The following is a 12,793-nucleotide window of genomic DNA, read 5'->3' as shown; positions in this document are numbered from 1 at the left end:
TCTACATCATCCCTACGCTAAGTCATGTGGCCTTTTATTTCTATTTTTGTGACTGTTACATTACCCATCACTAGATGCACTTTCTATCAGGGACATTTCTAAGCCTGTTTAGCAGTAAATGAATGGATGCTTTGGGGCTGGTTAGACTTGAAAAGGTTCAGGAGATTCATTAGATTTCCTTCAATTACTTATTACAGTAGAGAAAAAAATGACTTGCTTCCAGTGGCTAACCTCAATCCCAGAGGTCAACAATTCTATCCAACCAGATTTTTAGATATGTTGATCATCACAAGCCCAATTTATGCTTATGAGGTATTTTGCCTGGTTAGCCAATTTGTCACTGGTCATCATGTCTTTCTCTTCTGACGTCCCACACCCAATAATCAGACTTGTATTTTGAATTGTCTTGATAAGTATCTCTCTTCTATTGGAATCCAAATGTCAATGTCCATGGTCTCCAAACCCAACCAAATTCACCTCCTCACTTTGTCCCAAACCTGGCCAGCTTTGCATCTCCCTGAAACCTATTATCAGAATAAGAGTGAGGGGACAAAGGAGTTGGCTTGTGGGACGGGCAGGAAAGTCGACTCCACTAGATGTTGCAGGGACTGAATTAGAAGGAGGATCCTTCCCAAAGGAGTTGTTAATAGCAGAAGTTGCTAATGTAGTAATTCTACTACTAACAACAAGCAATAACAAACCGCCATTAAAAATAAGTGACAAACCCAAAATCGGTTGTAACCATCCCTTAGCAGGATGGCCAACGTAGATCTGAGTGGGAAGGGGTTCTGGACCTATACAACTGATAGGTTCTCCAATCTCCCAGATGACACCTAGCCAACGTCTAGTGAGCATGTTTGACCCGAATACCAGGTCTCCACAAGATCAGTAGGAACTGAAATTACGCTATCCTAAATTTTCTTTTACATAAAAAAAAGAAACCCTCAGTTGAAATGAGGGCAAGTAGAAAATGTTTTAAATTACACTGGATTGCTCCTGTAATATATTTTTTTATCCACAATGCTTACTTAGCCTTCCACAGTTTTAAAGGTGAACAAAAATTTGATCTGAACACAGCCACTCTTTGGCCTGGCATCTGTCTCCATTGTTGGGAGGTGTCTGGGGCATTTTGGCGTCTTCACTTCCTCCGAGGCTGGGACTGGCTGCTTTGTACCTTCTGCTGCTGTTGCTGTTTGACTTGAGCCAATATATCCCTGATCTTTCTCTGTGCGAGCTGCGAGGCAAAGAGACAGTTCACCTTCGTATTTCAGACACAAGCCGCGGGAATTAGCGAACGCAAATTGTTAATCAACACAAAGTAGAGTGTTAAAGGACAGTGCACTCTTATTAAGTCTACAACTTATAGCGAATAGTAAATGAATTAACTCATGTGATACTGAGCACTGACATTTGGATACAAATACAGTCCCCACCACTTAAAACGTCCACGTTTAAAATGTCCGGTCACTTATATCGGCCAAAAAGCGACAACCTTTATCCATTTGCATTAATGTCAATTTCAAAGTTGCCGGTTATATCGTCATAAATGCTCCGTTTATTTTGGGCAGAAACAGCTGTGTTTACTCACTATATAAATGTAGGGATCTCTCTTTTTTAGATATATTTTTAAGCAAAAATAAAATTGGGTTTAAATGAAGTGAAGTCAAAGCACCAACTTCTGAAACTTTAGCCCTAGAAAATACAAATTGACTTTCTTGTGGTCCAGGACTGGTTAGGAATTGACATCAAGAAATGCCTTACAAAACAGTTCTCGATTTTAACTCTCTTAAATAATCTTAATTCAAAGGGAATGTACTGGGCAAATGATTAAAAGGATTTTTAATTTTTTTAACGGCCATCTGGTATAGTGGGCAAATCGCGTTCACACAAACACGTCCGCTACGAGCGATGGGGACTCGATCTTCTTTTAACCCTCCATCTTCAGTCTGCCTGGCACCGACACCTCTACTGTGATGAGGCTCCATTGGCCCCCAGGAGGGGATGGGATCACCCAGGTCCTTTTTCTCCTCTGTTTAGGACAAAGGGTACTTTGAGATTGAGGGTAAAGCCGCATTGTTGTGACAGAATAGAAGAATAAAAGGGGGAAGTTCAGAGGATCAATGAGTGGCCAAATAGCCCAGAGGATCACGAAAGGTCGCTGAGTGTGTGCCTACCTGGCTCGCATAAAAGTGGCCAATGATCTTGACGACAACTTGGTCATTCTCATCTGGGACCTGGTCTCGTGGCACCACTACCTCGGCACTGGACAGATTCTGCAGCTCATTCACCTACAGCAAGGAAGCACAAAGATATAGAGTGTTAGGAACTTGCATGCAGCAAGACCTGGACAACATCCAGGCTTGGGCTCATAAGTGGCAAGTAACATTCGTGCCAGATAAGTGCCAGGCAATGACCATCCCCAACAAGAGAGAGTCTAACCACCTCCCATTGACATTCAACGGCATTACCATCGCCGAATCCCCCACCATCAACATCCTGGGGGTCACCATTGACCAGAAACTTAACTGGACCAGCCACATAAATACTATGGCTACGAGAGCAGGTCAGAGGCTGGGAATTCTGCGGCGAGTGACTCACCTCCTGATTCCCCAAAGCCTTTCCACCATCTACAAGGCACAAGTCAGGAGTGTGATGGAATACTCTCCACTTGCTTGGATGAGTGCAGCTCCAACAACACTCAAGAAGCTCGACACCATCCAAGAAAAAGCAGCCCGCTTGATTGGCACCCCATCCACCACCCTAAACATTCACTCCCTTCACCACCGGCGCACTGTGGCTGCAGTGTGTACCATCCACAGGATGCACGGTAGCAACTCGCCAAGGCTTCTTCGACAGCACCTCCCAAACCCACGACCTCTACCATCTAGAAGGACAAGAGCAGCAGGCACATGGGAACAATACCACCTGCACGTTCCCCTCCAAGTCACACACCATCCCGACTTGGAAATATATCGCCGTTCCTTCATCGTCGCTGGGTCAAAATCCTGGAACTCCCTTCCTAACAGCACTGTGGGAGAACCTTCACCACACGGACTGCAGCAGTTCAAGAAGGCGGCTGACCACCACCTTCTCAAGGGCAATTAGGGATGGGCAATAAATGCCGGCCTCGCCAGCGACGCCCACATCCCATGAACGAATAATTTTTAAAAAGTAGCATCGAGTTCTCAAGAATTGCAGCGAATACGACTTGACAAATATTATTGCACAGACACAAATGTATATAAAAACATCAAGAACTCCCAGATCGGGTACAGGATTGATTAACGAAGAGTAAAACTTTCTCCATGATGTCCACGAACGTGTTTTAACCCCCAACCTCAGGATATTTCTATTTCTCACAATTCCTTCTTTGTGAGTGAGATGCTCAAATTAGTGCCAATTAGCACTGAGTTGTGAGTAGTTTTGTGCTGTGTACTCGATCCCACTGAAGTTTCACTCCAACCCCCTGACTGTGGCTCAGTTGATAGCACTCTTACCTATTTCATTTGTATCACATGTTTTGAGGATCACGTCCCACATGATCCATTTTTCCATGAAAGCCACACGGGAGCAATCATCTGGATGGTTTAATGAACCAACACTGAATTGTGACTAGTCTAGTTTTGGGCCACACACTTTCTTTGCCTTGGGATGTTTTTCTATGTTAAAGGTGTGTTACACTTTGTACAGGATTACATGGAATTTTGCAGTATAATGTAATGTTTTGTCCGGTTAAGTCTATCCGTGTGCCCAATCCTCTAATAGATGGTAGACTTTCTAATTGGATACCTGGAATCAGAGTCCAAACTTGAAAGACTCAATAACAAAAGGGGAGATTTCCTTTCTTTTCCAAACCTGAGTAAAAAGGCCATTAGAAACGCACTTTATATTCTTGCTGACTTCTTCATCAACATTAGAAAATGGAGGAAAATATAAATCCAAATATTGGTGCAATATTTACCCTCTGCTACTAAAATCTCACGAGTATGTCTAATAATTAAAAGGAAGAACTTGCATTTATAGAGCATCTCATCACATCCTCAGGACCTCCCAAAGCACTTTGAAACCATTGGATTACTTTTCAAAGTGCAGACACTGTTGTTATGCAGGCAAACATGACAGCCAATTTCAGCAGAGCAAGATCCCACAAGCGGCAATGAGGTAAATGACCAGTTGATCTGTTTTTGTTGGTGTTGGTTTAAAGAAGAATATTGCTGAGGAGATTGCGAGAAATCCCACTCTAAACAGCTCAGTCTTATCTTCTCCCTTCCTGTTTTCAAAAGCCTACTAAATAGTCTAGGCCTGACACTTCAGTGCAGTGCTGATGGAGAGCTACATTGCAGGAGGTGCCATCTTTCGGATGAGACATTAAACAGAGGCCCCGTCTGCCTGTTCAGGTAAATGTAAAATATCCCATGGTGCTATTCTGAAGAGGAGCAGTGTCCTGGCCAACATTCAACCCTGAGCAAGCACCAAAACACATTTATCTCATTGCTGTTCGTGGGAGCTTGCTGTGTGCAAACTGGCTGCTGTGTTTGCCTACATAACAACAGTGACTACACTTCAAAAGTACTTCATTGGTTGTGAACTGCTCTGGGACATCCTGAGGACATGAAGTGCACTATATAAATGTGAGATTTTTCGCTTCAACTGCCCTTTTAGCTCCACACCCGAACATCATCCTCCTGCTCCAGTGTCCATTTTCTTTTCCTCTTTGGAAGGCTCTGAGACAACTGCCTAGAGTAACCGCGAGTGGCTGATATTGTTCAATGAGCTCATTTATGTCGACTGTCCTTCACTCTCTGTATTCATCTTGTGATCTAACAGTGAACTGACCCGTTCTAAGGACCATGTAGCACAGGAGATGCCGTCTCTTCACTCCTCCACTTTACTCCCTCTGTCTATGCACAGGGACTCAGCAACCCACAAACCAACTTACAGCCAACATGGGACTTACAGTTTTCCCTCCTTTGCCTATTACTCTTCCAGCAGCTGAGGCAGCAACTTTAATGTGCGTCTCGAGTTTGACTTCTTCCTTGGGCCCAAAGAAATTTTCCTCCTTTAGCTTCCCGTAGATCCTTCCCTGGGCCTTTGGGGAGGAAAAGAGACATTCAAATTATTCCTCGACGAGTCTCCTCCCCGGCTCTCCTGCTGCCGCTGACTCAGGTCGGTGGAAGGTTCCAGCAGCAGCCCCGATACCTTGCAAAAAAATGGCCGTTCTCCACGTGTGAGCTGGGTGTCAGCGGGTTATCCGGCCATGGGGGGCCTCACAGCAGAGCCCAATCCTGTCCTCAACTGGTATTCACACAGATGGAATTTGTAGCAGGGGGTCTCTGGATAGTGATCAGTTGCTGGAAACTAGGCTTCCTCAGCCAGGGATACTGAGGCCTTATTCCACAGTGGCCGTGCTTGTGAGCAGCCTGGATGAGATTGCTAGTTTTGTCAATTAATGCCAAGGGCAATTTTGTGCTGACACAAACCCATTAAGAACTGGCCGCCCAAACTCACAGTAACAGAGAGAGAGAGAGAGAGAGAAGGGGAGAGGAAAAGAGAGAATGAGAGAGGGAGAGGGAGGGAGAGAAAGAGAGAGGGCGAGAGAGAGTGGGGGAGAAGGAGAGAAAACAAAGGAGAAGGAGAGCGGGAGGGAGAGAGGAAGAGAGAGATATTCATCCCATCAGACTGGACTGGATTGGAATGTGGGTAACAGGTGAAAGGGCAGTGTGTTAATCCACCGCATCACCTCCTAAACCCAGGGGCTTTGCTTTAGAATCATGGGATTTTACAGCATGGGAGGAGACCATTCGGCCCATTGTACCTGTGCTGGCTCTCTCAAAGAGCTATCCAATTAGCCCCATTCCTGTGTCCTTTCTCCATACCCTTTTAAAAATGTTATTTTTGAAATATTTATCTGCTTCCCTTTTAAAAGCTATTACAGGTTCTGCTTCCATCACTGTTCCTGGTTGTGCATTCAGTGTCCTAACAACCCCTCTGCGTAAAAATAAATAAAGATCTCCTAACCTTTACTGACTGACTGGCCGGGATAGTACAGGTTTGAAATAGAGGTAACAAATGCAGTGTAACATGGTGAAATGACATCGAGCAAGTTTTTCGCAGTGATGGGGCATCACCCGCAACTTAAACTTATGTTTCTGGAAGAACGATCTATGGCCTCTCTCGCTGGGCTGCCCATTTACCTTAAACTGGGCCTCTGGGTGGCCTGTAATGATCACCATGCGCTGTTTAGTGTCTGGACTTTCTGCTGGAGCAATCTGCAAGGAAAGACATTGAGATATTACACCCGCCGTGATGTTAGGGAGACACCACTCCCATTCGGTGTCAACAACAACAACTTACATTTATATAGCGACTTTAATGTAGTAAAACATCGCAAGGAGCTTCACAGGAGCAAATTATAAAAACAAAATTTGATGCCGAGCCACATAAGGAGATATTAGGGTTAGGATTAGGTCAAAGCGGTCTGAAGCAATGTCTTAAGGAGGATGGAGAGGCGGAGAGGTTTACGGAGGGAATTTCAGAGCTTAGGGCCGAGGCAGCTGAATGCATGACCGCCAATGGTGGATCGATGAAAATCGGGGATGTGCAAGAGGCCAGAATTGGAGGGTTGTAGGGCTGGAGGAGGTTTCAGAGATTGGGAGGGGCGAGGCCATGGAGGGATTTGAAAACAAGGATGAGAATTTTAAAATCGAGGCTTTGCCAGACCGGGAGCCGATCTAGGTCAGCGAGCACAGGGGGTGATGGGTGAACGGGACTTGGTGTGAGTTAGGATACGGACAGTAGAGTTTTGGAGGAGCTCAAGTTTACGGCGGGTGCAAGGTGGGAGGCCGGCCAGGAGAGCATTGGAATAGTTGAGTTGCTAACCATGTTTGATCTAATTTGATCCCCATTGAAGGGTTCCACATCCAGTTGTTCCTTTCCAAGATATTTACCCATGGAAAATAGCTCCGTTATGCATTTTTTTTTGATACGACAGCAATGCAAAGCAATATTTTTCTCTCTCACTTTCTCGCCTCCTCTGACTGCTCCTGGGGTACAGGCCCCCAGGGGTGCTGGCAACTTTCTCACCCAAGTGGCTATTCTTCGGGTGAGCCTCGAAGGTGAATGTGGGCAGACTATTCAACTGTTCGGGGCATCACTTCAGAGTTCCATTACACCGATATATCCATGTACAAGTTTCATTCAGCAGGAGTTACCGGATTGCAATCGGGAGTAGAAACCCTGGCTGAGGTTTCCCCCCCTCGCCCTGCCGAGCCCCGGGAGGGCACGAGGGATCAGCTGTAGTTCCCTTACTGCTTCTTGGTTCAGGGCAGTGGTTGAACCTGGAACCCGCCTGGTTTGCACAGCTGAGCCTACATTTACCCACCGGGCCCCCAGGGGAGCTCAAACCATAACCTCTTCACACGGAATAACAGGATAATGGGGCCACCAGACCCAACGTGTGATGGGGTCGCTTTGCCGCATGTGAGAGTCTTACTTCCAAAATGGTGACGGTTGTGGCAACATTAGGATGAGGCAAAGCTCAATAAAGTCAAATTACCCAAGGACTAAGAGACGGTCGAACAAAAATTCAGATATGCATTGTTCAGACAAAAGGGGTGATTCCAGTCGGTGATTTACTGACTTGTGCAGCTGCGAGTGGTGTAGAATCATACGGCACAGAAGGAGGCCGTTCAGCCCATCGTGCCTGTGCCGGCTCTTTGAATGAGCTATCCAATTAGTTCCATTCCCCCGCTCTTTCCCCACAGCCCTGCAAATTTTTCCTTTTCAAGTATTTATCCAATTCCCCATTAAAAGTTACTACTGAATCTGCTTCCACCGCCCTTTCATGCAGTGCATTCCAGATCATAACAACTAAAAAAAATTCTCCTCATCTCCCCTCCAACTTTTTTGCCAATTATCTTAAATCTGTGTCCTCTGGTTAACCCCAGTTCTGCCACTGGAAACAGTTTCTCCCTATTTACTCTATCAAAACCCCTCATAATTTTGAACACCTCTATTAAATCTCCCCTTAACTTTCTCTGCTCTAAGGAAAACAATCCCAGCTTCTCTAAAAAGAACTTGCATTGATATAGCGCCTTTCACAACCTCAGGACGTCCCAAAGCACTTTACAGCCAATAAAGTACTTTTGAAGTGTAGTCTCTTGTCTGAAGTCCCTCATCCCTGGTGCCATTCTGGCAAATCTCCTGTGCACCATCTCCAGGGTTGTGGAATCATCCCGAAAGCCCGAATCTCCTTGAATCACCACATTTAACTGCATTCCCTGAATTGGGAGTCTTCTGCTACGAACACATTCCTGTTGTGTTGTCCATTTTGGTGCTGAACTTTTTTTTAAAAAACAAAGGGAACGGGGAGAAGGTTCACATTCACTCTCATGCACAAGGCTATGGTTACGGGGTACAGTGGATTCGCGGATATGGTTCTGGACTATTAACTATACGCAGTTGTGAAACTGGATTCAGTAAATCTGGTCATTTATGGGCTAGTGATCGGAGGAGGGGAGAATGATGATGGAAGCTGCCAGATTGTTGTAAAAAACCCAATGGGTTCACTAGTGTCCTTGAGTGGAGAGATCCTGGATCGGGTTATCAACTCTCGTTTGACGTATTCTTGGAGGTTTCATCACATGACCTCCTCCCTCCAACCCCACTGCCACCCCCCTCGCCCGCCCGGTCAAACAGCCTTTCTCCCCCCATCTCCAATATTTTTCCAACTAATAAATGAAAGTGTTCAAAGAAAATGAAAAAATCTCTCAATTTATTCAACGTCGCTGTGATTTTTCTCCCGGTTTTTACTCACAGCAACGGCCAGGGGATTAAATCTTCAATTCCTGGAGACTCCAGGGCAATCCTGGAGGGTTGGCAACCCTAAACCTGACCCACATGTGACTCCAGTCCCACATGATGAGGTTGACTCCTACTGACCCCCACAAGCAGCCCAACAGCCACAAAATTATACATAAAAATAAAGGCTTTGAAATAAGAAGGGTCGACTCCACCTCAGAAAGCAAATCAACGGAAACAAAAGTTCTTACCTTGATGGACGCTACTGCGTACCGAGACAGCTGTTTGATGTGCTGCCCCTTTTTTCCGATGATGGCGCCCACGGCCTGGGCAGGGATGAAGACGTGGACCGTCTCCTGCTCGGTTGACTGCTGTGGAAATCAAACTCATCATCAACCTCAGCCAACGCTCAGTGCCATCGTTCAGGTCTTTTAAACAGTTACCCCACACACTGAATCTTCACTGGCAAACCCAACAGGGCTGAGAAAATAGCCTCTGATTTACAGCTTACAAAACTCAACAGGTGGTGGGGTGGGGGTTGGGGGCTGGGGGGGGGGTATTATTTGGGCGAGTGTGTAAACCGGGCGATGTCAATTCAGCCGCCCATTGTACATCTCTCCCGATTTCCATTACCATTGACTTTAACAGAAATGAAAATCAGAAGAGTTTTGGTTTTAAAATGATGCCTATTTTGACTTAAATTAACTTAAAAATGAACCCAGCTCAATGTAGAATCATAGAATCTTACAGCACAGAAGGAGGCCATTCGGCCCATTGTGCCTATGCTGGCTCTCTGAAAGAGTTATCCAATTAGCCCCATTTCTTTCCCCCATATCCCTGCAAGTTTTTCCTTCTTAAGTAGAGATCCAATTCCATTTTGAAAGTTACCAACTGTGGGTTTGTAATCTGCCTGATTTCTTTTTGATCAAATCTCAACGTTTCCCCGAAGTGCGCAGATGTGAAAATCTCATTGACTGACTCACCACATAGGGACCATAAGGTGTTGCCGGTGATACCCCTACTGGGGGAGGGGGGACTGTGGATGAGGAAGGTGGAAACAAGCCAAGAGCGTTCAGGTTCAGGCCAGGAATCAGGTTTGCCTGGAGCTGGAAAAAAAAATCAGTTTAAATAAATTAATATCTTCATACCGATGCAGGAGTGTATACCTGGGCAGGTACACTCATACAGATACAGGAGTGTATACCTGGGCAGGTACACTCATACAGATACAGGAGTGTTACACCTGGGCAGGTACACCCATGCAGATACAGGAGCGTATACCTGGGCAGGTACACTCATGCAGATACAGGAGCGTATACCTGGGCAGGTACACTCATGCAGATACAGGAGCGTATACCTGGGCAGGTACACTCATGCAGATACAGGAGCGTATACCTGGGCAGGTACACTCATGCAGATACAGGAGCGTATACCTGGGCAGGTACACTCATGCAGATACAGGAGCGTATACCTGGGCAGGTACACTCATGCAGATACAGGAGCGTATACCTGGGCAGGTACACTCATGCAGATACAGGAGCGTATACCTGGGCAGGTACACTCATGCAGATACAGGAGCGTATACCTGGGCAGGTACACTCATGCAGATACAGGAGCGTATACCTGGGCAGGTACACTCATGCAGATACAGGAGCGTATACCTGGGCAGGTACACTCATGCAGATACAGGAGCGTATACCTGGGCAGGTACACTCATACAGATACAGGAGCGTATACCTGGGCAGGTACACTCATACAGATACAGGAGCGTATACCTGGACAGGTACACTCATACAGATACAAGAGTGTATACCTGGGCAGGTACACTCATACAGATCAGGAGTGTATACCTGGGCAGGTACACTCATACAGATACAGGAGTGTATACCTGCACAGGTACACTCATACAGATACAGGAGTGTATACCTGGGCAGGTACACTCATACAGATACAGGAGTGTATACCTGGGCAGGTAGATTGGCAAGTGGAGAACTGTTAATGTGGAACCAAAGTGACACTGTATCTATGAGAGCTTCCAGCGAGACAGTGCCCAACAGTTCCTCCATTGCACCCTCTGGACTTTGTGATTAATGTTGTTTAATTAAATTAGACATCAGTCACCCAATTCGTTAAACATTGTGAAAACTTTACTGGGATGTGACTGCGATAATGAGGCTGTGTGGCCTCATTACTGAACAAACAATACTACTGCTAAACAGATACATCTTAAGTCTTCATCTGGACTAAATGAGGTGAGAATTTATCTGGAATCTTTTTCTCATTCGTTCATGGGATCTGGGCGTCACTGGGAAGGGCAGCATTTATTGCCCATCCTTAATTGCCCTTGAGGTTGGTTCTCACTGCTGCTGAAGAATGTTTTGGATTTCCTGTCGCTGGTCTGTGCTCAGCTATTGGGAGGTGGGGTTTCACCTGATATTGAGCAAAGTCAGTTTCAAAAGTTTAATTTGTTTCTGGTCACTTTTAAAATGAACAGTCATGTTAAAAAAACAGACAAGCAGTAAAAGAAACAAGGAGGAACAAAAAGAGAGAAACAGAAAAAGACAGAGCAATAAAGAGAGAAGGGAAGAGAGGGGGAACGGAGAGAAACAGGGAAAGAGAACAGAGAGACAGAGAGAACAGAGACAGAGAGGAGGTGACAGAAAGAACCAGCAAGAAAGGGAGAAAAAGAGGAGAGAAACAAAACAGAGAGGGAGGGAGAAACAGAAGGAAAAGAGAGAGGAAGAAATAGAGACAAAAGAAGTGAGGTGGAGAAAGGGGAGAGAGAGACAAAGAGACAAGCAAGCAGTGTGAGATAGAGAGAGACAAACAGAGATTAAATCAGATACTACAAACCGAATAAAACTAAAAGCAAAATAGAAAGTATTAAACCAATAAAAAAAGTGAAAAAAATGTTAAAAGATGAAACAAAGGCAATATCAAAACCATACTTTCCTAACAAGATGCCGTGAAAAAATGATCAGCTTTGGGCCCATGATTACCCCCAAAGGAAGTGCACAATCTCAGGCAGTGCCGTCATGGGGAGGTGCACACAGGGACGAGAGACTTTCCTGCAGAAAGAAGGGGCACAACTGGAGGGCAAGATCCCATGGGTCAGTCTTGGACATCTTAACACCAATCTCATGAGCAGCAGAGGGACGTCTGTCAGACATCTCCAGTGGCAGAACGCTGCCCAGTACAGTACTGTCATACATTTTAATATATGAAAGTCAGGGATGGGTAAAGCACAGAACCTCAGCCCACATTACCTCGGAGTAGGCAATGTTTGATGTTGACATTTTTTTGTGATGCAAACTTACATTCATAGCAGCAATGTCATTCTCGTAGGCTTCTCTCACTTTTTTCATGATATCTTCCTCAGCTTTGCAGCAAGCTTCAATGGAACCCTTCACCGTGATGGTCCTCTCAGGGTTATAGAGGGTCAGGTCCTGCAAGCTATCGCAACAAGATGGAAATAGATCTAAGCTTCAATATAATAATTCTTTGAAACTATTGTGGAAAGGAAGGAGTTTCCTTTCTGTGTGTTCTGGTAATTGAATTTACAAAGCATGTTCTGAATGAAGGCATGCTGCTCAGGGCTTCCCCAGTAAAATCACAGAACGGAATCAGAGAATGATACAGCACAGGAGGAGGCCATTCGGCCCATCGTGCCTGTGTTAGCTTTTTGAAAGAGCTATCCAATTAGTCCCACTGCCCTGCCCTTTCCCCATAGCCCTGCAAATTTTTCCCCTTCAGTATTTATCCAATTCCCCTTTAACTGAGATGAGGAGAAACTTCTTCACTCAGAGGGTGGTAGGTCTGTGGAATTTGCTGCCCCAGGAAGCTGTGGAAGCTACATCATTAGATAAATTTAAAACAGAAATAGACAGTTTCCTAGAAGTAAAGGGAATTAGGGGTTATGGGGAGCGGGCAGGAAATTGGACATGAAGCTGAGTTCGGATCGGTCAATGCCCTGTGGGTGGCGGAGAGGGCCCAG

The 12,793-nt window shown here is 45.5% G+C and overlaps 1 protein-coding gene across 4 annotated transcripts in view; it reads right to left on the bottom strand.

The window, feature by feature from the left end:
• Positions 1-1,138: 1,138 nt before the first annotated feature.
• Positions 1,139-12,793, bottom strand: part of igf2bp1 (insulin-like growth factor 2 mRNA binding protein 1) — a 136,030-nt gene continuing 124,375 nt past the window's right edge. For 2 of the 4 annotated variants that reach the window (XM_067969189.1, XM_067969192.1), the window contains 7 exons: positions 12,117-12,252; positions 9,783-9,905; positions 9,051-9,170; positions 6,195-6,269; positions 4,958-5,089; positions 2,175-2,288; positions 1,139-1,234 (listed from right to left, as the gene is read on the bottom strand). In XM_067969189.1, the coding sequence (XP_067825290.1) occupies positions 1,139-1,234; positions 2,175-2,288; positions 4,958-5,089; positions 6,195-6,269; positions 9,051-9,170; positions 9,783-9,905; positions 12,117-12,252 (796 nt within the window). The remainder of the gene's footprint in view (positions 1,235-2,174; positions 2,289-4,957; positions 5,090-6,194; positions 6,270-9,050; positions 9,171-9,782; positions 9,906-12,116; positions 12,253-12,793) is intronic. The other 2 variants (XM_067969191.1, XM_067969190.1) reach the window with 2 other exon arrangements.

This window comes from Heptranchias perlo, chromosome 30, assembly GCF_035084215.1.
Source record: "Heptranchias perlo isolate sHepPer1 chromosome 30, sHepPer1.hap1, whole genome shotgun sequence".
Taxonomy (NCBI): Eukaryota; Metazoa; Chordata; class Chondrichthyes; order Hexanchiformes; family Hexanchidae; genus Heptranchias; species Heptranchias perlo.
Note: the sequence above shows the minus strand (reverse complement) of the source record. Positions and strands in the feature narration are given on the sequence as shown.